The 26,264-nt window shown below is 41.3% G+C and overlaps 1 protein-coding gene across 4 annotated transcripts in view; it reads left to right on the top strand.

Moving 5' to 3' along the window:
* Window positions 1–5,745: 5,745 nt before the first annotated feature.
* Window positions 5,746–26,264, top strand: part of BTBD9 (BTB domain containing 9) — a 290,378-nt gene continuing 269,859 nt past the window's right edge. For 2 of the 4 annotated variants that reach the window (XM_067564762.1, XM_067564765.1), the window contains exons 1-4: window positions 5,746–5,778; window positions 20,382–20,592; window positions 23,296–23,659; window positions 25,086–25,350. In XM_067564762.1, the coding sequence (XP_067420863.1) occupies window positions 20,408–20,592; window positions 23,296–23,659; window positions 25,086–25,350 (814 nt within the window). In that variant the 5' untranslated portion in view covers window positions 5,746–5,778; window positions 20,382–20,407. Of the gene's footprint in view, window positions 5,831–9,946; window positions 10,041–20,381; window positions 20,593–23,295; window positions 23,660–25,085; window positions 25,351–26,264 lie in introns of all 4 variants that reach the window. The other 2 variants (XM_067564763.1, XM_067564764.1) reach the window with 2 other exon arrangements.

The following is a 26,264-nucleotide window of genomic DNA, read 5'->3' as shown; positions in this document are numbered from 1 at the left end:
ATTCAGGGTGTGGGCATACCATAGCTTTATATAGTGACATGATACCTTCTTTCTTATTATCTCTTTCCTAATAGTTCCTGACATTGTTAGCTTTTTTTTTTTTTTTGACTGCTACTGCACACTGAGCAGATTTTTCAGAGAACTATCCAGGATAATTCCAAGAAATTTCTTCAATGACGACAAGTAATTTGGAACTCACCGTTTTGTATGTATAGTTGTGATAGTAATGCACATTAGAAAACAATGTACTTAACAACATTGATTTTCATCTGCCATTTTGTTGCCCAGTCAACCCAGTTTCGAGAGCCTTTTGTGACTGCAGTCAGCTTTGGACTTAATTGTCTTGAGTAATTGTGTATTGTCTGCAAACTTTGCTGCCTTGCTGTTCACTCTCTTTTCTAGATCATTTATGATTACTGGGACCTGTGCAGCTCAACACACAGATCCTGGGGGGACCCTGGTATTTACTTCTTTCCATTATGAAAACTGACCATTTATTCCTACCCTTTGTTTCCTTTCATTGAGCTGCTGATCCATAAGATGAACTTCCTTCTTATCCCATGACTGCTTACTTTGTTTAAGAGCCTTTGGTAAGGGACCTTGTCAAAGGCTATCTGGAAGTCCAAGTACACTGTATCAACTGGATCACCCTTGGCCACATGCTCGCTGACACCCACAGAGAATTTGAAAAGATGGATGAGGCATGATTTCCCTTTACAAAAGCCGTGTTGCCTCTTCTCCAACAAATTGTGTTCATCTTTGTCTCTGATAGTTCTGTTCTTTATTATAGTTTCAACCAATTTGCCAGTTACTGAAGTTACCAACCTGTAAATGCCAGGTTTGCTTCTGGAGCGTTTTTAAAAATCAGCATTACATTAGCTATCCTCCAGTCACCTTGTTCAGAGGCTGAATTAAGCAAATGGTTACATAGCCACAGTTACAAGTTCTGCCATTTCATATCTGAGTTCCTTCAGAACTTCTGGGTGAATAGTATTTGGTCTTAGTGATTTATTACTGTTTAATTTAACAGTTCCTCAGATTTGTCACCAAAAAATGGCTCAGGTGTGGGAATCTCCCTCATATTCTCTACAGGGAATACCAATGCAAAGAATTAATTTAGCTTCTCTGCAATGGCCTTGTTTTCCTGGAGTGCTCTTTTATCACCTTGATCATCCAGTGACCCCACTGAGTGTTTGGCAGGCTTCCTGCTTCTGATGTACTTTAAATTAAAAAAAAAAAAAATTGCTGTTAGGTTTTTGTGTCTTGTTAGGTGCTCTTCAAATTCTTTTTTGGCCTGCCTAATTATACTTTTACAATTGACTTGCCAGAATTTATGCTCCTTTCTATTTTCCTCAGTAGGATTTGACTTCCAATTTCTAAAGGATGCCTTTTTGCCTCAAACCACCTTTTTTACTCCACTGTTTAGTCATGGTGGCATATTTTTGGTCCTCTTACTAATATTTTTGATTTGGGGTATACATCTAGTTTGAACCTCTATTATGGTGTTTTTAAAGTTTCCATGCAGGTTGGGTGCATTTCACCCTTCTGATTGTTTCATTTAACGAGCTTCCTCATTTTTGTGTAGTTCCCCTTTTTAAAGTTAAATGCCATAGTGATGGATTTCTTTGGTATTTTCCCCTCTAAAATGTTAAATTTAATTACATTTTGGTCACTAGTACCCACTTGTTCAGTTATATTCACCTCTTGGACCACATCTTGTGCTCCACTTAAGATTAAATCAAGAATGGACTTTCCTCTTGTGGGTTTCAGGATTAGCTGCTCCAAGCAGCAGTCATTAATAATGTCTAGAAACTTTATCTTTGCATCTTGTTGTGAGGTGACATACATCCAGTCAGTATGAGTATAGCTGAAATCTCCCATTATTGGGTTTTCTGTTTTTGTAGCCTCTCTGCGCTCTCTGAGGATTTCAAATCACTGCCACCATTACGGTGGTTGGTAGTATTTTATTCAAGCATGGCATTTCTACCGATAAAGATTCTATGGTACAGTTTAATTTAAAATTTTTACTACATTTGACTTGCTGCTTTCTTTCACATATAGTGCCACTCCCCACCAGCATGACCTGCTCTGTCATTACTATATATTTTGTATCTTGGAATTACCATGTCCCATTGATTATCATCATTCCACCAAGTTTCTGTGATGCCTATTATATCAATATCCTCATTTAATATCAGGCACTCAAGTTTGCCCAGTTTAGTATTTAGCTGTCTAGCATTTGTATAAAAGCACTTATAAAATTTTGTCAATATGTAGTTGTCTATCTTCATATGATGTAATTAATTGGGGCTCTTTTTCATTTGTGCTTTTTAAGTTCCTACCTATACTTTATCAATTTCAATCCTATCATCTTTACTAGGATACAGAGTATCCCCTTTAATAATTTCTCCCCTGAGGAATGTCCATCTGAATGGTGTTTTCCTCTCCACCTGTCAGCTTTTTTCTAATTTTACATGGCAGCGATCTGGTTCCATTTTGGTTTACGTGGAACCCATCCTTCCTGTATAGTCTCTTCCTTTCCAAAGTTCCTAATAAAACTCCAAAACCTTCCTCCCAATACCATTATCTCACCTGTGCAGTGAGACCCTGCACTTCTGTCTGTCACTGCTCCTAGAACTGTAGGCATTTGAGAGGTCCTGGACTTTAGTCTCTTACCTACCAGCCTAAACTAGGCCTCCAGAACCTCTCTCCTACCTTTTCCTATCTCATTGGTACTTACATATACCACACTCACTGGCTTCTACACAGCACTGCACATAAGTCTATTTAGATGTCTTGAGAGGTCTGCAATCTTCTCACCCATCATTCAATTAATCATGCAGTTCTCACAGTCATTACAAACCCAACTATCTCTATTTCTAATAATCAAATTCCTGCCATTACTATTACTTGTCTCTTTCTAATAAGTGGGGTCACCTTCCATGAAGGGATGACCTTAGTGTGGCGATACTGTCACATCATCTGGAAGGAGGGTCCCAAACTATGGGCTCATTTCCCTCTGCTTCAGTGTGATATTCTCCTTTCCCGAGACTTTCATCCTCCTCAACAGCACAGAGGCTGTCAGACTGGAGATTTGGGACCGTTCTACTGTCTCTGAAAGTCTTGTCTATATACACTACTTCTCTCTGTCTCCCTTAGCTCCTCCAGTTCAGCTAATCTGGTTTCAGGTGCCTGGACTTTGTTCCTGTGGGCCATGAGTTGCTTGCATTGAATGCACACAAGGCAGGTAATCATAAATGCTGCATTCAGTGCAATAAACTGGATAGTCTCCACTCTGCTGCTGGACTTCTGCCTACATTATTTTTACTATTTGTAAAAACAGAGTGGGTTTTTCGGGGAGTGGTTATTGGCCTAAATTTAGAGGATGTCAGGTGTATCTGCCTCTCACCTGCCTTCTCTCAACTCCCTCACAAAACTGCCATTTGATTCTCCTGTTCACTAGCTCCTTCGGTTTCTTTAGTCTTCACTAAAAAGGTAAATTATGACCAGATACTTAACAAAATTAATATTAACAAGAGCAGGGAAGGAACACCAACCAGAATATGGAAACAAGAGGTTCAAGAATATTAGATAAGTTAGATGTATTCAAGTTGGGAGGGCCTGATGAAATTCACATTAGGGTACTTAAGAAATTAGCAGAATCAAGCTTATAACCATCAGCAATTATCTGTGAGAACTCTTGGAGGAAAAGGGCAAACATAGTACCTATCTTTAAAACTGGGAAGAAAGAGGACCTTAGGAATTATGGACCAGCCAACCTAACTTTAATACCTGGAAAGATACTAGAACAAATTATTTAAACAATCAATCTGTAAACACCTAGAAAATAATAGGGTTACAAGGAATAGCCACTATGGATTTGCTGAGAAGATTCATGCCAAACCAACCTAATTTCCTTGGTTGAGAAGGTTACTTGTTTAGCATGGGGGGGAAATGCTAGATATGATATATATCTTAATTTTAGTAAGGCTTTTGGCACAGTCTTCTAGGATGTTCTCATAAGGAAACTAGGGAAATGTGGTTTGAATGAAATTACTATCAGTGGCTGAAAGACCATACTCAAATAAGTTATCCATGATTTGCTGTCAAACTGAGAGAACTTATCTAGTGGGGTCTGTTCTGAGTCCAAAAGTATTCAACATTTTCATTATTGACTTGGATAATGGAGTGGAGAGTATGCTTATAAAATCTGCAGATGACACCAAACTGGGAGAGGTTGCAAGCACTTTGGCGGACTGGATTAGAATTCAAAATGATCTTCACAAATTGGAGAATTTAAATCAGTATGATGAAATTCAGTGAAAACAAGTGCAAAGTACTACACTTAGGAAGAAAAAATTAAATGCAAAACTACAAAAGGGGATTAACAGGGTAGGTGGTAGTACTGCTGAAGAGGGGCTTGGGGTTAAAATGAATCAAATGGTTTATGAACCAACAATGTGATGCAGTTGAGAAAAACGCTCATATTCTGGGGTGTATTAACAGAAGTGTCATTTATATGACAGGGGAGGTAATTGTCATGTTCTACTGTGCACTGGTGAGGTCTCAGCTGGAGTACTGTGTCCAATTCAGGCCACCACAGTTTAGGAAAGATGTGGACAAATTGGAGTTTAAGTCCAGAGGAGAGTAACAAAAATGATAAAAGGTTTAGAAAACTAGACCTAGGAGGAAAAGTAAAAATAACTGGGTATGGCTAGTCTTGAGATAGTAGACTGAGCGCAAACCTCATAAGAGTCTTCAAATATGTTAAGGGCTTTTATAAAAGAGGATGGTGGTTGAGTCTTCTCTACGTCCACTGAAGGTAAGACAAAGAGTAATGGGCATAATCTGCACCAAGGGAGATTTAGATTAGCTATTAGGAAAAAGCTTCCAATTCTAAGGATAGTTAAACTCTTGAATAAGCTTCCAAGGGAACTTGTGTACTCCACATCACTGGAAGTTTTAACAGATTAGACAAACAGTTGATGAGGGCTGGCTTAGGTTTACTTGCTCCTGCTTCAGTGGAAGAGGATGGACTAGATGACCTCTTGAGGTCCCTTCTAGACCCACATTTCTAGGATACTAGGCCATAGACGTTGCCTAGAAAGGGCTGTGTGTCAGCTTTGGTGCTACCTCACAACAAATTACCCAGCTCCTTGTGGTGCTCACCTGAAAGCAGGTGGTGGGGGTTGTCTTGGCACTACCTGCAGACTGGGCTAGCCAGGAAAGGAGTAGGAGGCACCGCAGATGATTATACAGCTTGCCGCGCAGCAAGGAGCGTGTGTGTGTGGGAGGGGGGGGGGGCTCCTATCCAGGCGGGGGTCGGGGCTAAGGAGAAGGCCCCACCCGCCTCCGTGGTCTCGCTCACTTTCGCCGCGCCAGGGAGCGAGGAGCACTCCGCCATTCCCACGTGCAGCGCGGCCCCGGGCGAGAATATCACGCGGGGCCGGGCACTAGCGGGGTGCCGGGCTGATGGGAACCGGCCCGAGCCGAGCCCCGACCACACAGCACAGCACAGCACAGCACAGCACACTACACTACACTACACTACACTACACTGCCCTGCCCTCCCGATCCTCCTCGCCACCAGGCTTGAGTCCTCAGGCCTCGCCCCTTGTTGCCGCACGTCAGCAGCACGCCGGGGCGCGGCGGTTGATGGGGGCGGTCAACACGCAGCCGGACGGAGGGGGAGGGGGGCGGATGACGCAGGACGTAATAACGTCTCGGCGCTGCGGGAGGGGGCGGTCGCTGCTGTGGCTCCGGTTGGTGACGGTGACGGTGAGTCGGGGCGGTATCGCTGCGCTGACCCGGCGCAGCATCGCCCAGCGAGGTCCTGTCCCTCCGCCCGCCCGTCATGGGGGCGCGCAGAGCCCCGGGCCAGGGATGTCATGGGGGGTGGGGCGCCCCTACCCTCCCCTCCCCTCCCCGCCGGGCCCCTCCCCCCCGGGCTCACGTGCGTCTCGTGCCCTCCCTCTTCGGGGACTGCGGGGTCCCGCTCTTCGCCAAGGCCGGGCCCAGCGCGTTGGTGCCTGTGCGGAGCCCGGCGTCGGGGCTGGGCGGCCGCCTTCCCGTCCGTCAAAGGCTCAACGCCGCGTTGGGTCGGGGTGCCCGGGCTGTTCCGCCCCGACCGGCCCTTGGCCGAGCCGCTGCCTCCTCTTCCCTCCCCCCCGGCCGCGGCTGACATCCACCCGCCGCCATGTCAGGGCCGGGGAATGCCGGTGCGGATCAGAGCGACTCCGCCCGGCACGGCGCTGTGTGGCGCCCAGTCGTGGTCCCCCGTGCTGGGGAGCACAAACGGGAAACCCTGCTGTTGTGAGAGAGGGCAATGGCTTGTAGCCGGGACCGGGACCAGGGGCAGGCGGACTGTCCATAGTCTGACACTTGTTCTGATGCCACTGTAGGTAAAGCTGCATTACGACGTCTGTTTGAGGGTTGATCTTTCCAAATACGCTAAAATTGGACCGATTTAGTTGGATTCCTTTGAAACTTAGTGTGCCTGTGGAGAGTGCAGGGTCGTGTCAAATACTTGGAGTCATTTGAGGTAGAGGTTGTGGTGATATAAACCCGGGGGGCGGGAAGGAGACTGCTTGGAGCTAGGGATTAAACTATTGATGGTCTCAAATGGCCTCAGTCTGAGTTTTACCCAAGGTAGTGCATGGCACCTGCTAAGTCTTTGGGGACCCAAATTGAGGACAGTATTTAAGATATTGGTTGTGGGGTTTTTTGTTTGTTTGTTTTGTTTTTTTGCAGTGTACGTGCACCAGTACAGAAAAATGGCACCATTTACAAGAATTGAACTTTACATCATATAAAGTGATCTGAAATCCAAAGGATTACTGAGATTTCTTTGAAATTTGGTGTGTCTCAGGAGGGTGCAAAGTAGTTTTAGTAATCCAAATTTGGGATCATTTGATCAAGGGAAGGATTCCCACGTTACAAGCCTCTCCCCCTCATCTCTTCCCCCCCCCCCCCGTCCCCATAAAAACCAGTTTCCATTGTCTTGTACAGTTAAATAGAGAGGTACTAATGACTGGATGAATCACAGACCTTTTTGAGTCTGTCTGTGAACTCACCCTTCAATTAACATAACTAAGGCTGTGTCTACTCTACAGACCTTATAGCGGCACAGCTATATTGCCTTCTACTGCACTATAAGGTCTCCCATGTAGCTGCTCTGTGCCAATGGAAGATAACTCTTTCGCCGGCATAATCAAACCACCCTCAATGAGCGGCAGTACCTATGTTGGCGGGAGAGTGTCTTGTGCTGACATAACGCTGTCCACAGTGGTGCTTTTGTTGGTGAAATTTATGTTGGGGTGTGTTGTTTCTATACCTCTGACTGACAAAAGTTTTACTGACAAAGTGCTAGTGTAGACAAAGCTTCAGAATAACTTCTGTTGTTGTATGCAGTGATGTTGTAGCTGTGTAGGTCCCAGGACATTAGAGACTAGCTGGATGAGGTAATATCTTTGGCTGGACCAACTTCTGTTGGTGAGAGACAAGCTTTTGAGCTACACAGAGCTCTTCCGCAGACCTCTGTGTAGTTTGTGAATTTTGTTTTTTACCAAAATAAATTGATCCAATCAAAGATATTATCTCACCCACCTTATTTCTCTAATAACAGAATAAGTTAATCACAAATTCCCACCTAAGACAAAAGGAGTATTGGGTTAAGGGGTTGAAGGTTTGGCATAACTTGTGAGTTATAGGTGGCAATTTCATTTTGGAGGGTGTAATTGAAGTCTTTAGGAGGAAAAAATTAGCCATGATTGCTTCCTGGAAGGAGTATTGGGAGCGGAGGAGTGAGAAAATAGAATAAGAGAGGGGTTTGGATCTGTAGCAAAAGGAGGGGGATAAGTAGTGGTGAGTAGTAAGTAGGGAGACGGTTGGGGCTCTCAGGTAGGGGTGGCTTGGGGCTTATGGGAGGTGGAGGGATGGGACACTGGGAAGGAGGGTGTGGAGGTGAGTGCCAGCAGGATTGGGGGGAAATTGATGCTAGCGCACCTGTCAGCCCCACATTCTCCCCTCCTGTATGTGTGTGTCCCATATGTGGAGGGCTCTTGCCCCTTTAAGAGGGTCCGAGCCACCCTTGCTGCTCTATCATATAAGCTGGGATATAGAGGGGCTTGCCTCTCTTGGGGTGTCTGAGCCAGGATCTGGGGGGCCCGTGCCCATATACAGAGGTTTGACACCCCCCTCCCAGTTCCTGTCCTGTCCCATGTGAGCCAGGTGTTGGAGAGGTGGGAGACCTTTTGAGAGAGTCTGATCTGAGGCCTCCTTCCTGACCCCACATGTGAGCCAGAATATAAGGAAGTCCTGGTCCTTTGTGTTGGGAGCTGAGAATGGGCATACTTAATGCACATCATGGGCTCTGAAACACTTAAGAGGGGCATGGGAAAACCCACTGAGATAAATGGAGTGGTTCACATGTCTTGGAGTTATTGGTTCAGGTTGTATTCATCTCCATTCAGTCAAGAACATCACATTCAGATGAACGGGCCGCTTCACAACTTTCAGAGCCTTCTATGATGCTCTTTCCCTCTATCTGTCCTATTTAAAGGTCAGTGCTTAGGTGGTATAAAAGCCACATGTTTTCATGGGTTTTCTTGAAATTTGCTATCCCTTGTGGGAGTCCAGAGTAGAATTAGTGCCCCAAATTGGAGGTCATTTGAGCCAAGGGTTCTGGAGACATAATCCGAAAACATAGCAGTTAAAAAAAAAAAAAAGTAGGATGGTGTGTGTACAGCTTTTTGTTTTGCTTTGTTTTTTTTGGGTTTTTTGTGCCATGCTAATGATCAAACTATTGCTGTGATGTGTGTCAAAATGGCCTCAGTCAATTTTTGACCCATGATAGCGCATGGCACTAAGTTTTTGGAACCCAAATTGCAAACAATATTTAAGAATAATTTCACCAGTTGGTGAAGAGCATTTATGTTTCAACACCTTTTACAACTCCTTCATTCTCAGAAATCGCAGGATTCAATCTAAAACACTCTTAAAGGATAAAAAGGGAGCCGGGGAGGAAGGTTGCCCATGTCACTTTCCCTCTACCCTCTTCAAGCAATGCCTGAGTATGCACATAGCACAAGTCACGCTATCCGGTGGCACTATAAGGGCTTCTCTTCACATACAGCGCTACAGCTGCGGAGTTAATCAACCTCCATGAGAGGCGGTAGCTATGTTGATGGATGAAGCTCTCCTGTTGACATAGCGCTGTCTACATGAGGGATTAGGTCACTATAACTATGTCTCTTAGGTGTGGATTTTTCACACCCCATGTGTGGCGTAGTATACCAATATATATGTATAGTGTAGACCTGGCCTAAGAATCAGGAGGTTCCAGATCCTGGTCTACATTCACACAGACACTTAGCCAACTCCCCAAAAAGAATACCCCACATGTACAATTTAAGAACCACTTCACAGCCTTTTGCAACCCCCTTACACTAATTCACAGGATAACTTCTCAACCTGTACTTTCACTAAACCATCATTTAATTATAGCATTAAAATCCTTTTATATTTCACCTCACCCATGACAATAACTCTTGTAATAAAAGCCCTATACCTTGCTACTGACAACCTACATAATTCTGCATTAAACTGATTCATAGTGGATCCCAAAGGTACACGTGCATCTTTTCCCTTTGCTCACATACACTGAAGGGTGCAAAACAGATCTCCTCAGATTATAATCACAGCTGTGTCATACACCTCCAGGTAATCCACACATGTCCTCATATCACAAACACACCTTTACCAACAGGGCCCAACTACTATCTCCACCCTTTACTGAAGGCATGCCTAATGCCTAACACGCTGACGGCACCTAGAATGTATGCAAATAATTCTCATTGGCTACTGCTAGCTTCAGGGGACCAGAGGGAAGATAGCTTGGGCAACCTTTTTTTTTTTCTTTTTTTTATTCTTTTTTGTCCTTTAAAAGTGTTAGATGGACTCCAGTGGGTGAGAGTGAATTGCTTGCAAGAGGAGATGAAGAGCTTGTACATTTCAGCAATCATGGCACTGGCAGAGCAAAGGTATGGGTGTTAACAAGGCCTATTGCTGCAAGAGGAGAGAGTTAAGGTTCCATGGGCAACCTTAACTGTGCATTTCCTTGGTTTCTGAAGTTTTGAGTTTTGCTCAACTCGGTGTTCTGCGTTGCTAGAATGCTGCATTCAGCATTCTAGCCCAGTATCTTGTCTTCCGACAATGGCCAATGCCGGGTGCTTCAGAGGGAATGAACAGAACAGGCAATCATAAGGTGACCCATCCTCTGTCGTCCACTTGCAGCTTCTGGCAAATTGAGGCTAAGGACACTCAGAGCATGGTGTTGCACTGCCCATCCTGGCTAATAGCCACCTATCCTCTGGGAACTTCTGTAGTTATTTGTGAACCGTGTTATAGTTTTGGCCTTCACAACATCCCTTGGCAGAGTTCCACAGGTTGGCTGAGCATTGTGTGAAAAAGGACTTCCTTTTGTTTGTTTTAAGCCTGCTGTCAATCAATTTCATTGTGTGACCCTGTAGTTCTTGTGTTATGTGAAGGAATAAATAATATTTTCTTATTCACTTTCTCCATCCCAGTCAAAATTTTATAGACTTCGATCATATCCCTCTCTTACTCATCTCTTTTTCAAGATGAAAAGTCCCAGTCTTTTTAATCTTTTCTCATATGGAAGCTGTCCCACACCCCAGTCATTTTCTCTGTACCTTTTCCAATTCCAATATATCTTTTTTGAAATGGGGCAACCAGATTTGCATGTAGTATCAAGATGTGAGTGTACCATGGATTTATATAGAGGTATTATGATATTTTCTGTCTTATTATCTATCTCTTTAATAATGGTTCCTAACACTGTTAGCTATTTTGACTGCTGCTGCATATTGAGCAGATGTTTTCAGAGAACTATCTACACTGACTCCAAATCTTTCTTAAGTGGTAAACAGCAAATTTAGGCCCCATCATTTTGTATGTATAGTTGGGATTATGTTTTCCAATGTGCATTACTTTGCATTTATCAACATACCACCAACCAACCTCAACTTTGTGTCAATGTTGTTTTTTGCCACTGAATTGTATAGACATCATTACTACAGAGTCTAAAGATTAAGGAACTCAAGGGAGGTTTGAGTTCAATTCCTGACACTTAACCTCTGTGTCTCAGTTGTCCAACTTCTGCTTGTATGTTGCATTCCTTTCTCCCACACTTCATCTGCCTTGTCTATTTAAAATGCAAACTCTTCAGGCAGGGACTGCTGCTTACTGTGAGCCAGTATAGCGCCTAGCACAGTGGAGCCCTAACGTTCGTTGGAACCGCTTAAATGCTGCTGGAATATAAATAACAGTGTGTATATATAATTTTAACAGGTGCTTTCTGGATCTAACTATCTGTTACCACTGTACATTGTGGAATAGCTGCTACTTAGAAAAAGCTGCTCTGGGCTTGTCTACATGGGAAAGTTAGTGCAGAGTAGGTGGTGCACCCTAACTATTCTGGGCTATTTTCTCATGAAAACAGGCCCTGTATGCAAATCATGCCTGTAAAATAAGTGTTTATATTATTCCTCTCTGAAATTTTTATGTGTATTGCAAAGAACTTAGGCACTTCTGAAAATTTCATAAAATAATTGCCAGATATTGAAATACCCATCTAAGGGAATCCACAGAGCCATAAACCACATACATACCATCACACATAGGGGGTATTTCATGCACTGTTTCTGGAACAGAGTACAGTTGTTACTGTGCACCTGGGTATTGCTGAGTAAGACTTCCATGGGTTTGTCTCAGTCATTTTGTTGTTCAAAATGGCAAAGAAACTAGCTTTCAGTAAGTTACTCATATATCTGTAGGCTATATCCACTGCAGATGTCCATGCTGTTTTCCTTGTAAGAGAAGTGAAAATTTTTAAGACCTGAGTTATCCCTGCAGTAAAATGGCTATCCATGCTTATCTGCCTTTTGTTATACACCTTGTTCTTAGAGTGTTTTTCGTGAAAAGTAGTGATTTTATACGCATGTTAATAAGATTACTGAACTCTATAAATCAAATTTTCCAGGTGGTTAGTTCTCATTGACGGCTAGTCTCTGAGCCGATTTTGAATTGGAAGACTGCTCTTGCATAGAACTGTACAAAACATCCAGTAAATTTAAAGTTAAAATACTTATGGAACTAAATTATATAGTTTTTGACCTTGCTACTGTAAGATTACACAGTTAAGGTAGTAGAGAGAGAATAGTGAGCTAATCTCTTTTTCCTTTAATTTCTTCCTCCCACAAAAAGTGAGGTTGAGGACAAGGCAAACTAAAACAATTTTTTAAAATGTAACAGTGTTACAATTTTAAATTCTGAGAAATCAGGAGATTTCAAAATCTCAACTTCTGTGATGTACATAGTACGTCACTTGAACTCAAGTTTTGAGTACACACTGTATGAATTACTTTGAGTTGCTATTTGTCATTAGCTAGGGCTAGTTATGTCCTCAGTTATGCAGACACAGCTCCAGTCGACTTTAATGGGAATTGCATGGATGTATCAGGATAAAATTAATTGCTACATATGCAGAGTGGAGAGACATAATCTGATCTGTTTTTTTATTGTTTGTTAATTAAAATTATACCAACACAATATTTTTGTTGTATTCATAGTAAAGTTTTCATATAGACTGCAAATGATATCAGTGATATCTTCTATAGTGGCCAAACTTACTGACCCCCCCGAGACACCCCTCCTTGCTGGGCAGGATCTTTTAGCCCCACCAGCCTGCCACACACACCTTTTTTTCTTCTCTGTACTTATTTTGAAGATTCTCACAGGGCCAGTGTCAATGAAAGTGTTTTGTTTCTAGTCCAGTGGCATTTATAATTTTATTGCATTGCATTTTAAGGACTTCTAGACTTGGTACAATGTCAGTGGAAAGTTTGATTTTTGTTTTTCCAGTGAAATGTCTTAGATTTCATGCTCTGACTTCTAACTATTCCATATGTGTGTGAGATTAATTTGTTTTTTTCCACTCATTTTACCAACTTCAAATAAATGAAGTATCCCAAAGCTACGTTAAAATAATTTTGACAAAATGATTTAATCCAGCAAAGTCAAGGTTATTCAGAATTAACGAGTTGCTAATGGTTCATTTAAAAATATAAGACATTTTGGTTAAGGATCATCTTGCTTATGTACAATATTTTCTCTTCATACTTTTTAACTAGAGATGTATTTATATGAAAACAATTACATATGCCTATTCAACACTTGAGATCATCTCTGTTACATCAATATAGTTCTGACTATTGGATAAGATAATGACTACAGAAGAATATCAGGAGCATATGAAACAAAGATTTTGTTTCCATGTAAATATCCCAAATAATATGAAATTATAGGAAAGGGAGAATTCATTTTAGGAAAAAATATTCTTTGAAAGAAAAGATGACCAGCTGTAGGCATTATATGGCTAGTATTTCAAGGGCAGAATTGCAATTGTCTTATTGCTAAAGCAGAGTAAAACAGGGATGGTATTGTGAATTAAATCTATTGTGTCTTCTGATTGTCCTTCATGTGGGTACAAATAATATAGCTAGATTCTCACTGGAACGTATCAAAGGAGACTGTGCCAGGCTGGGGAAGACTCTTAAGGAAAGGCTCAGGTGATCTGCAATGGGATTCTGCCTATCCCTAAAGAAGGACAACAAAGGCGTGACAAGATTCTGATGATCAACAGATGGCTCAGGCAATGGTGCTATAAGGAGGGCTTTGGGATGTATAGAAACTGGGAGGCATTCATGGACAGAGGACTGTTCTCTTGGAAGGGACTGCGCTTGAGTAGGGAGGGAAATGCACTTCTAGGATGGAGGCTGGCACAACTGATTAAGAGAGCTTTAAACTAGGGAGCTGGGGGAGATGGTTGGGAGATGCCCACTCCTGATGATATTGGCAGTAGAATGACTGTGCCAAATCAGGTAAGGAATGTGAGCGAAGCCAAACAGCAAAATTTAAGATGTTTGTACACCAATGCGAGGAGCCTGGGTAACAAAATGAAGGAACTAGAGCTACTGGTGCAGGAAGTGAAACCAGATATTATAGGAATAACAGAAACATGGTGGAATAGTAGTCACCACTAGTGTACAAGTATTGAAGAGTATGTGCTGTTTAGAAAAGACAGAAATAAAGGCAAAGGTGCTGCAGTAGCACTGTATATCATTGATGAGGCAGACTAAAGAAATAAGAAGTGATAGAATTGATCAGACCGAGTCTGTCTGGGTAAAAATCACATTGGGGAAGAAAACTACTTGAGTTTCCGCTGGGATAGTGCTTGGGATGTGCTACAGACCACCGGGATCTGATTTGGACATGGATAGAGAACTCTGTAAGGCTTTTAATGAAGTAAATACTACTGGGAACTGTGTGATTATGGGAGACTTTAACTTCCCAGATATAGACTGGAGGACAAGTGCTAGTAGTAATAATAGGGTCCAGATTTTCCTGGATGTGATAGCTGACGTATTCCTTCACCAAATAGTTACTGAACCAGCAAGAGGGGATGCCATTTTAGATTTGGTATTGGTGAGTAGTGAGGACCCCATAGAAGAACTGGTTGTAGGGGATAACCTTGGTTCGAGTGACCATGAACTAATTCAGTTCAAACTAAATGGAAAGATAAACAAAAATAGACCTGTGACTAGGGTCTTTGACTTCAAAAGGGCTAACTTTAAAAGATTAAGGGAATTAGTTGGTGAAGTAGACTGGACTGAAGAACTGATAGATCTAAAGGTGGAGGAGGCTTGGAATTACTTCAAGTCAAAGTTGCAGGAACTATCTGAAGCCTGCATCCCAAGTAAAGGAAAAAAATTCACAGGCAAAAGTTGTAGACCAAGCTGGATGAGTAAGCATCTCAGACAAGTGATTAAGAAAAAGCAGAAAGCTTTCCTTGCTGATCCCTCCTATCTTCCACTCCTTGTAGGCTATCTCTTGGAGGTCAGAACATGTACAGATAAAGTGAGAAAGGCCAAAAGTCAAATAGAGTTGGACCTTGCAAAGGGAATTGAAACTAATAATAAAATGTTCTATAGCCATATAAATAGGAAGAAAACCAAGAAAGAAGAAGTGGGACCACTAAGCACTGAGGATGGGATGGATAAGGATAATCTAGGCATGGCTGAATATCTAAATAAATACTTTGCCTCCATTTTTAATGAGGCGAATGATGATCTTGGGGATAGTGGTAGGGTGGCTAATGGGAATGAGGATAAGATTAAATAGATAGAAATTACCACATCCGAGGCAGAAGCCAAACTCAAAGAGTTTATCCAGCCCACCCAATTTAGTCCCTGGATAATCTCCATCCAAGAACATTAAAGGAACTAGCACATGAAATTGCAAGCCTGTTAGCAACGATTTTTTAAATTAATCTGTAAACTCAGGGGCTGTACTGTATGACCGGAGAATTGCTTAACATAGTTCCTATTTTTAAGAAAGGGAGGAAAAAAGTGAACAGGGTAACTCAGGCGTGTTAGTTTGACCTCAGTAGTATGCAAAGTCTTGGAAAAATTTTGAAAGAGAAAGTAGTTAAGGACATTGAGGCTAACGGTAATTGGGATAAAATACAAAATGGCTTTACAAAAGGTAGGTCGTGCCAGACCAACCTGATCTCCTTTTTTGAGAAGATAACAGATTTTTTAGACAAAGGGAATGTAGTGGATCGAATTTACCTAGATTTTAGTAAGGCATTTGATACAGTTCCACATGGGGAATTATTAGTTAAAGTGGAAAAGATGGGGATTAATATCAAAATTGAAAGGTGGATAAAGAACTGGTTAAAGGGGAGACCACAAGAGGTCATACCGAAAGGTGAACTGTCAGGCTGGAGGGAGGTTATAAAGGAGTTCTGGAATAGCCTTCCAAGGGGAGCAGTGGGGGCAAAAAACAGCTGGCTTCAAAACTGAGCTTGATAAATTTATGGAGGGGATGGTGTGATGGGACAGCCTAGTCTGGCAATTGACTGATCTTGGACTACTGGTGGTAGGTAGATATGCCAATCGCCTGTGAAGAGAAGTTAGATAGGGTGGGTTCTGAGTTATTACAGATAATTCTTTCTTGGGTGTCTGGCTGGTTAGTCTTGCCCACATGCTCAGGGTTTAACTGATTGCCATATTTGAGGTCAGGAAGGAATTTTCCCCCAGGGCAGATGGGCAAAGGCTCTGGGGCTTTTTAGACCTCCTCTGTAGCATGGGGCACGGCTCACTTGCTGGTGCGTTCTCTGTACCTTAAAGTCTTTAAACCATGATTTGAGGACTTTAATAACAGTCATAGGTTAGAGGTTTATTACAGGAGTGAGTGGGTGAGGTTCTGTGGCCTGCATTGTGCAGGAGATCAGACTAGATGATCATATTGGTCCCTTCTGACCTTGGAGTCTGAGCCTATGTAATCCCCTGGGGTCAAAAAATGAATGTAGTGTAATGTCTCTAATAAAAACCTGTGTTAGACTGGTCCTCATAACTGTTGAGAAGTATGTTTTTGGAAAATACTTTGAGAATTATGTATTTATATACTAAAAATTATGTTCTGTAGGTCTATAGTTAAAACAGGTCACTGAAAAGTAGGGTGTCTTGAGACAGAGTCCTCCAGACAGAGGGATGGGAGGCGCACATCTCCAGGGGGGATCATTAGATATTGTATGTCGTACAATAGGATTGTATTAACATTCTAAATCAAAAGCTAATGAAGAGCTGGCAGAAATTTCAGAAGAAAACTAACAGAAAAAAAGGTAAACAGATCTGTTCTGGTATATTTGGGATTGCAAAAATACACCCTGGCATCCTTCATTTAGGAAGTGAACTGACAAAGGTTGCTTCATGAAAAAGGGATCTCAGTCAGGCTTGGTTGAAAATGCTGGAGAGAACTTTGGGTGACAGAAATTTCTTTAGATAGAAGAATAACTTGTTAGTAAAGTTTAGGCTTTAGTATGTGTGTTATGATGTTTTTATGTAACCATTTGTTCCCATCTCTCACACTGGCTTTTAGTTGAATCCGTGTTCTTTCTTAAATAAATGTGCTTTTGGTTTATGACTGAACTCAAGTGCTGTATGTGATACAGGCGCAGTGATCTAAGGTAAAACTGGTAAACTGTGGTACACTGTTCCTTTGGGATCAGAGGATCTGGGATTTCTATCGGTAACTAGTGATCAGGGGCTGGACACCACAAGGGTACATTTTGTAGGAACTTGGAGGCTGGGGTGAATCTTTTATCAACCTGCCAGGCAAAGACAGGGCTGATGTGGTGGTTAATAGGGCTAATAGGGTGGTTATGTTAGGCAACCAGAACCTGGGTAACACAGGCAAGACTTCCTTGCATGGAGTTACAAGGTAACTCACCATTTGAGTGCCGGCCATAGTTACCTACCATTGAGAATCAGCTTTTCTTCAGGAATATAACTAAAAAGTCTGAATGCAAAATGATATCAGAATTGTTTGCTGATTTAAATCACAATGAAAATTGGAAATTTAAATTGCCTTGATTTAAATCAATCTACCCTGGTTACAATACCCAGCCACAGCATACATACATTTATTTTAGGACAAAAGCAATACTGAAAAAATATATAAGAAAATAGTCTACATACTAGTTTACCAGGTGTTGTCCATCTTCCACATGGAAACCCTAGGAGATCTTCAGCTCCTTCAAACCCTTCCAGCTGGATTTTGCCTTCTTGGTTACAATCTCATATCAGGTTTTTTTTTTTTTTTTTAAATCAAAATGAAGGATGTTTGTCAATTCAGGCCTTTTTATCACAAGCTTGTTCTTTGTTTCAGAGCCTCTTGAACTTAGTCTGAACCAATATAAGTAATTCACCCCAGGAGGTGGCATTTTTCTGAAGTTGCTTATCTGTCAGTAGGTCTATAGTATTTACTTCCTGCTGGTTTTTAGTTCCTGAAACGAACTCTGTAACCCTCTACCGTGGAGCTAGAATGCAGTCCTAGTTCACAAAGATACAGATTTCACTTAGAAAATGAATGCAGTACTTTCAAAGATACTGGATAAAAAGCTGGATATGAGCCAGCAGTGTGCACTGGTTGCCAAGAAGGCTAATAGCATTTTGGGCTGCATTAGTAGGAACATTGCCAGCAGATCGCGGGAAGTGATTATTCCCTTCTATTCGGCATTGGTGAGGCCGCATGTGGAGTCTTGTGTCCAGTTTTGGGCCCCCCACTACAAAAAGGATGTGGAGAAGCTGGAGAGAGTCCAGCGGAGGGCAGCTAAAATGATTAGGGGGCTGGAGCACAAGACGTATGAGGAGAGGCTGAGGGAACTAGGCTTGTTTAGCCTGCAGAAGAGAAGAATGAGGAGGGATTTGATAGCAGCCTTTAACTACCTTAAAAGGGGTTCCAGGGAGGATGGAGCTAGGCTGTTCTCTGTCGTGGCAGATGACAGAACAAGGAGCAATGGTCTCAAGTTGCAGGGGGAGGTCTAGGTTGGACATTAGGAAAAAGTTTTTCACTAGGAGCGTGGTGAAGCACTGGAATGGGTTACCTAGGGAGGTGGTGGAATCTCCATCTTTAGAGGTTTTTAAGCTGTGGCTTGACAGAACCCTCGCTGGGATTATTTAGCTGAGGTTAGTCCTGCTTTGAGCAGGGGGTTGGACTAGATGATCTCCTGAGGTCCCTTCCAACTCTGTTTCTATGATTCTATGAATCTATATGCCTATAGTATCTGTCACGCCCACTAATTGTCAAGTCACATGAATTGAAGCAATTTTGTCATTGCTAGGGTGACCATACATCCATTTTGGCCGGGACAATCTTTAAGTCCTGTCCCGGCCATCCCAACTTTTTTGGGTAAAAGTGGGCATTTGTCCCCTTTGCTTTTGGAAAGGCCCATTTTTGTGTGTGCGTGTGTGTGTGGGGGGAAAGAGTGTGGAGGAATATGCCAGGGGCTGGGGGGCGAGACAGAGGGTATATGGGGGAGCAGGGCTCAGGGTCCGTGTGCTGGGTGAGGGAGAGGGGGATACCTCAGGCCAGCCCCAAACAGAAGTCCCATTTTCCCTTTGGGAAATATGGTCACCTTAGTCATTGCAGTAACACTATTGTATTAACGTCTGCTATGTAGTAGACTACATTAATTGAAAATAGTTTTATATTTGACGAATTTAACAATGTTCTGCTGTGCGCTGCTTAAAACTTATTTAGTCTTTAAAACAGAGCAAAATACTTCGCTAATAAAAATAAGAATTCACCCGAATCCTTCTCTCACTGACTCTTAACTCCCTAATTTTCAGTTTTTTGAAATTATGGGACACTAACAATTGAGGCTTAGGATAGAATGGCCATCACTGCCTTAATTTATGGTATAATATAATATTGGAATTTCCTGTAAGAATGTTAATAAAGTCAAGGACATATCACCCTTTATGGCTGTCTGCATGTTCTGTTTAAGCTTGGGGATTCCAGAAGTAAAATGTATGGCCAGAGAATCAAGTGGGGGTAGGTTTCTGATCTGTTAGGTAAGAAGAAATTATTCAAAGGTGTATTTTCTGTTTAAATGTAGACAGCATGTTGTTTCTCTCCCCAAGTGATGTTTGAAGTTTAAGGAATACTACTTCAGATTATACACCTCATGGGTTCACAAACAGAGTGAAATAAATTGCTCAAACCATATGCCTTGTAAATGCCATTTCTCCTCTCGAGAGATCTTTTAGACTCTGCAATTGAAGAGCAGGGTTTTTTTTCCCCATAAAGCCTCTTCAGTCTGAAAATACACTTGGTGGAAATGGCTTCCTGGGGACTCCTCCAAGTCTTTTAAGGACTTATTGCAATCTCTGCTGCTCTCTGAACAATCTTCATATATTAGTCATTAAGACTTCTGGAAAGTTAATCTGGATCCAATAAGAATATGTCATGAGGACCCATAATCTGGCTAATTACTGATGAAAACACGTTAGTATAGATTTCAGTATTTAGACTAAGCCTGTTTACTCAGATAATGATTTCTCCATCCTTGGTCAGTCAACTAATTTTAATTTATACAGAGTTTTTTTTTCTTTTGTGAATCATTTAATTGTACAGAAGCTTTACAGCCTATTGAGTTACTTTGATTTGTTTGATGGAGTCTTGTTGATTTAGAACAGATGCATTGGCAGAAAAAACTTAAGAGTGGAGATATCTGAAATCTGGTTCCATCAAACTGAAATATAATTTTTGAAGCAAGTTGGGTGGGTTCCCTTTGTACCTGATTTTACAAAAACCTCACTAAACAATTGTTGTTCCTTATAATTGTCTAAATTCAATCTAATTAGTTTTTTTTGTAATTGTAACGTGTTCTGAGGTAGTTTCAGTATCCAGTTTTTAAAATGTTTATAGTTCTGTTCTTTTCTGTCTTCCTATAGGCTGCCAGTACCTTCACTTCATCAAGATGAGTAACAGTCACCCACTCCGTCCTTACACAGCTGTGGGGGAAATTGACCATGTTCACATTTTGTCAGAGAATGTTGGTGCTCTGATGAATGGGGAGGAGTATAGTGATGTTACCTTTATTGTAGAAAAGAAACGTTTTCCTGCACATAGAGTGATTCTGGCTGCTAGATGCCATTATTTCAGGTGATGTATTGCTTTTTGTCAGGCTTACAGAAAACTTTAATGTGTATGAAATATACCTGGAAAGTTCATAGAGAGATACTCCTGTAATCTGCTAGTCACTGAACATGACCTTGTGTGAATGCTTCCCACTGCATCAAAGTATTTTGGTCAACTATTAAAAAATTGGAAAATACCATGACATCATAATTTTTTTGACTATAATTAAATTGGTCTTTCAAGATTAATTTACAGATTCAAAAGAAATAAACTTCAGAACATAAATGGGATGGTGTAAAGATGATGTTGGTTTTCTCTCTAAAGTAAAAGTGTAAATTCAGGTAACATTTGTATAAACTTATTTATTAAAAATTAGTTTTAGCATTTCTTCTTGAAATTGTTCATTTAGAAGGCTCTATCTGCTACAACATGAAGTAGGAAAATACTGCAAGTTTAAAAATTGGGTTGAAACTCATGGCTGATTTTAACACAGCACATCTGGTTCCCATTCTTAAAACATACCTAATAAAATTTCAAGATTAATTCTCTCATATGAATGCCAGAGGGGCTGGCGATTAAACTAAGATGCATGTGTACAGCATGCTCAAATTACCTATCATCTAGAGAAAACGTGTTGGAAACTTTTTGATTATTCTCCAGTCTCATCACCTAGGGCTCCAAGGCTGTCCTATGCTAAAGTTACTAGTGGGTAGAGCAAGGAAATGGGAATTTGGACTCAAATTGCCAATTCTGCTATTCTTTCATAGTATGAGTGTTAGCTAGTCACTACCTCTCTGTACTTGTGCTTCCCCAACTTTCAGTGGGGTTGTTCAGTTGTGAATAAGAACATATAGTAGAACCTCCAGAATTATGAACACCTTGGAAATGGAGGTTTGTAACTCTGAAACATTTGTAACTCTGAACAAAATATGGTGGTTCTTTCATAAGTTTACATTTGAACATTGACTTAATACAGCTTTGATTCTTTATGCAGAAGAAAAATGCTGCTTTTAACCTTCTTAATTTAAATGAAACAAGCACAGAAACAGTTTCCTTACCTTGTCAAATCTTTTTTTAAACTTTCCCTTTATTTTTTTAATAATTTACATTTAACACAGTACCGTATTTCAATTTCAAGTAATTTCTCTTGCTTCTTTTTTAGTGTTCATTATCCTTGGGGAAAATATTGCCAACACAAAAGCCCACTGATTTAAATGTCCATTCAAATAGCAATAAAAAAAAATGCTGTAGCAAAATGTTCTGGCACTAAAAAACAAAAACAAAAAGAACGTATCTTTTTTGCTTAAGTACTACAAGATTAAACTATTTAATCTTGAATGGTACAGTCCTCTGCTAGAGGTTGCTAACATGCCTTTTTTGCTGCCAAAGTGCATAGCTCTTGAAGCATCATTAGGATCATTGCTGTGACTTCAGGTTATTCAAATCTTTGAAGATCAGTAGTGAAGAACTCTTCTGCTCACATGTTTGAGATCTTCTTGGCGTTCTTCATCCTGGGCTGCCAGTGCTGGGGGGGGGGGGGGGCGGAGGAGGGAGGGAGATGGGCCTGATAAATGCAGGAGCCCAAGCTGCTGCTGCTGTGAGGGTATGCTGCGTGCCAGGCTCCTGTTCCCCCTCCTATTCCCTTCTCTTCCCCATCCTATCCATCTTACCCCTCCCCTCTTCCTTCCCCTCCCCACTGCCTCTTGTCCCTATCCCCTTCCTTTCCCATTGTCTCTTCTCCCCCACCCCATCTCCTTCCCCCAATTCCACTGACTCATCCTGCTCCCCTTGCTGTGCCCCACTGCAGGCACTCACTGTAGTACAAGAAACAGGATGATCGCCATGCAGGGCATTCCAGCACACCAAAAAGGGTATGATGACTGGCACTAGGACCCAGGAGCTGGCATCCAGCTGCTGATGCAGGAAGCTGCAGTAGCCACCCTCCCTCAACTGGTAGGAGACAGACAGGACTCCATCCCACCCTCTGCTTCCTTTCTGGGCCTGGCTTGCAGGGAGAGGGGCCAAGCGGGCTGGAGACATGTGAGAGGGAGGTGCAGCCGTGAGAACTACAGAGCCCTGCTCCCCTCCAGCAGGCTGAGCAGAGCAAGCACTGGGCAGCTTGGTGCTCGCAGAAAGGGGGATGGCATGTGACACCTGAGTCCCCCACCATGTTTTGCCTTTGTTTGGGGGGGCAATCCCCCCCACCATGCCATGTGCAGGGGTTGATCGGTTAGTTCGTAACTGGTGTTTGTATCTCTGAGGTTCTACTATAATTTGGTCTGAAAGCTCTTACTGGTGGTGATATGTGAGTTGGAAAGAACCTAACATAACTTTCAGATCCCAGGGTGAATTTTCAGAGCTGAAATAAAAAACAAACAAAAACTTACCTCCCATTCTTTTTACCTGTAACCTGAATAAACAGTATAGAATAACTGAGATAATGATGAAGAGACCCCAGAGTGCTGCTCCTACATAGATACTTTCAGAATAGAGCTGAATTTTCAGCTGTCCACATAGCTTTCATTTCAAATTTTCAAAACCATTATTTTTTTTCATTTTACGTGGTCTTTTCTGAGGAGCCACTGCAAATGTATCTTAATTTATTCTTTAATCTGGCATTTGGATACACTCTAGGCTGCTTGATTTATTTACTGTACTGTTTAACTATATATAATAAGGCACCCATTATTAGGGTGTAAGTTTCTCACATTTTCTTTCTGTCTCTAGAGCATTATTATATGGTGGCATGAGAGAATCTCAGCCTGAAGCAGAAATCCCTCTTCAGGATACCACTGCAGAAGCATTTACAATGCTGCTGAAATATATCTACACAGGCCGTGCTACATTAAGAGATGAGAAGGAAGAGGTACTTTTGGATTTCCTGAGCCTGGCTCACAAATATGGATTCCCAGAACTGGAGGATTCCACATCTGAGTATCTTTGCACCATACTTAATATTCAGAATGTTTGTATGACTTTTGATGTTGCCAGCCTCTACTCACTTCCCAAACTGACTTGTATGTGCTGTATGTTTATGGATAGAAATGCTCAAGAGGTGCTCTCCAGTGAAGGCTTTTTGTCACTTTCTAAGGTGCGTCTTTGTAAGTTCTTTCAGACATATTGATTGTGGTTTATAACACTGATAAAATGCTAATAGTGGCCTGAAATGGAGAAGAGAGGTATAGACAGAGTAACAGGAAACTCTTTAATAGTAAGGTCAGTTAGCGGTGAAATTGCCATTGCTGGAGGTACTCAAGGCAAGATGAGATGAATAACTACTATTTTCTGTAATACTATTAACATATACATTGTGGTACAGTAATAAAGAAACCCTAAAGATTATTCCTAAATACAGTATCTATTGAGCTACTTAATTGTGACCACTTATAAAAGTTAAAAGTGATTCTTAACAGGACAGTGATTCTTAACTGTCAAGGATAGGAGTAGAAGACATGCCTTTCTTTTCTTACGTATGTTTTCTTACATATTTGTAATGTCTGTGCTGTTCTTTGGACAGTGAAAGTGTACTAAAGTTTACATAGTAAAGGTTTGGAGGAGAAAATTGCAAAGATGGTATAAAACTCAGTTTGCGTTCATTCTCCTGATCCTAGGGCTCCTATGTTAGGATCATTCCCCCAGCATAAGTTAGAGCAGCCTTTGGGTTGCTGTAATTTACACCAACTGCTAACTGTCCCAACAGTCTGAAACCACAATTGTGGATTATTGAAGTGCTGTCCTCTGGTCACAACCCCTACATTGTAGTACAGGTAGTTGCAAAGAGCTTGGAGAGGGTGATACAAAACCTGCATCTAATTTTCACACCAATGATCATGTAGCTACCTAAATTCAGAGGGTGCTACCAAAATTTAACTTTAGTGGCCCACTATATTACTACATCTAAAAATCACTTTATTGACTCTTTCACCCATCAGCACCAAGAGGTTAAAGTACGTTGGGATAGAACTAATTTGAGTGGCTTCACATTTCCATTCTAAGCCTATTTCAGCTGGTGATGGTAAAATCATAACCTATTATTTAAATAGAAAATCTAGAATACTTGCATAAATGATTTAAAATGAGTAAAAGCAAGCAAGCTATAACTAAATACAATACTCAAAATAAAAACTGAAATGCCAGGGATGTTGCTCAGTCAGAGTATCATAGGTGAGCATATAGTGTTTTCGCCTCTGACCAAGAAGATTTAGATTCAAGTATGAGGACTTTGGCTCATACTTTGATCTGAGAGCGCAGGGCATTCACTCCTTTGGGGATAGAGGTGCCATCCTCTAGACAGGCATTAAACCAAGGTCCTGACCAAAATTCCTTTTCTCCGTGAAATACTTTTTAATGCCCTGATTACATCTGAGCTATTTATGGCTATGGTGTTTTGTCTATAGAGTCACTGTCCCACTAGGGTAATCAAATTTAGTAAAGAGTTTTTCTAGCTTTACCAGTTAAAGATCTGTTAATTTTTGCTATACTTTAGACATGAATTTTCTTGGATGTTCTCTACTTAGGCTGCTCTTCTAAATGTTGTGCTGAGGGATTCATTTGCAGCACCTGAGAAGGATATTTTCCAGGCTTTGATGAACTGGTGTAAACATAACCCCAAGGAGAATCATGCTGAAATCATGCAGGCAGTGCGCTTACCCCTAATGAGTCTGACAGAGCTACTAAATGTTGTAAGACCTTCTGGATTGCTGTCACCTGATGCCATTCTGGATGCAATCAAAATTCGTTCTGAAAGTCGGGACATGGACCTCAACTACAGGGGCATGCTAAGTGAGCATCAGTACTTTTTAAACTTGTTGGGGATAGACTTTCAAAATGCATCTGTTCAGTGGGTTTGGTTAATCTGTTCTATTATCTTGTAATTTACTAGTAAAAATGAGTGGTACATTACTGATTCCTAATTAATTACTAATTACTAAACCATCACCTACTTACTTAGGAATATCTGAAATTACTTTAAGTGAGGGTGAACTTTTTATCTGGCCCTGGAGACAGCAAGAGTAATGAAAAATGTAACTGGAATAGTTGTACTACACTTTAATTCCTTATTTTTTTTGGGGGGTGGGGGGGAGGTGTGGAGGGGTGGGGAAGAACTACAATGGCAGGAATGGCAAACATTAAATGGAAAACAGGAAAAACATTAGATGTTGCTCCAGCATGTAAATTACAGCGGGGTGCATTTTTAATAAAAATTCTTAATTATTTTTCCTGAAGGAAAACCATTTGCAAAAATTTAAATTTGATGCAGGCATCTGTCACATTTTTAATGCTAATTTTTGTAATAAAAATAATTTGTAAATAATAGTTCTTCTGTTTAGATTCCAAATATTTTGTATTTGATTCTTTTCTTGTCTGTTTGCCTACATAATGTATACAATGAAAATCAGTCCCTACTCCAGAGAGCTTACATTCTAAATATGAAAAGAGACGAAAGCATTTCACTTGTTTGCTGTAATAGGAATCTGTCTCCAGCACTGTACTAGATTAGTTGTATCATTTGTGAATTAGGTTCTAACCTTTTACAGTTGGCAAAGTGTTTTTATAAAACAGTTGTGTGCTGCAAAGTTACAATTACATAGCACAGATTATCTACCCTGCAATTGAGAATAATGTTGAATACTCTTAGGAAATATTCTGTATTGTATTCTCTTAAATTATGCAGGGATGAGCTCTCCATCACAGGA

Source organism: Emydura macquarii, unplaced genomic scaffold (assembly GCF_026122565.2).
Source record: "Emydura macquarii macquarii isolate MOO-44397 ecotype Brisbane River unplaced genomic scaffold, CSIRO-AGI_Emac_v2 contig_2676, whole genome shotgun sequence".
In the NCBI taxonomy this organism is placed as follows: Eukaryota; Metazoa; Chordata; order Testudines; family Chelidae; genus Emydura; species Emydura macquarii.
Note: the sequence above shows the minus strand (reverse complement) of the source record. Positions and strands in the feature narration are given on the sequence as shown.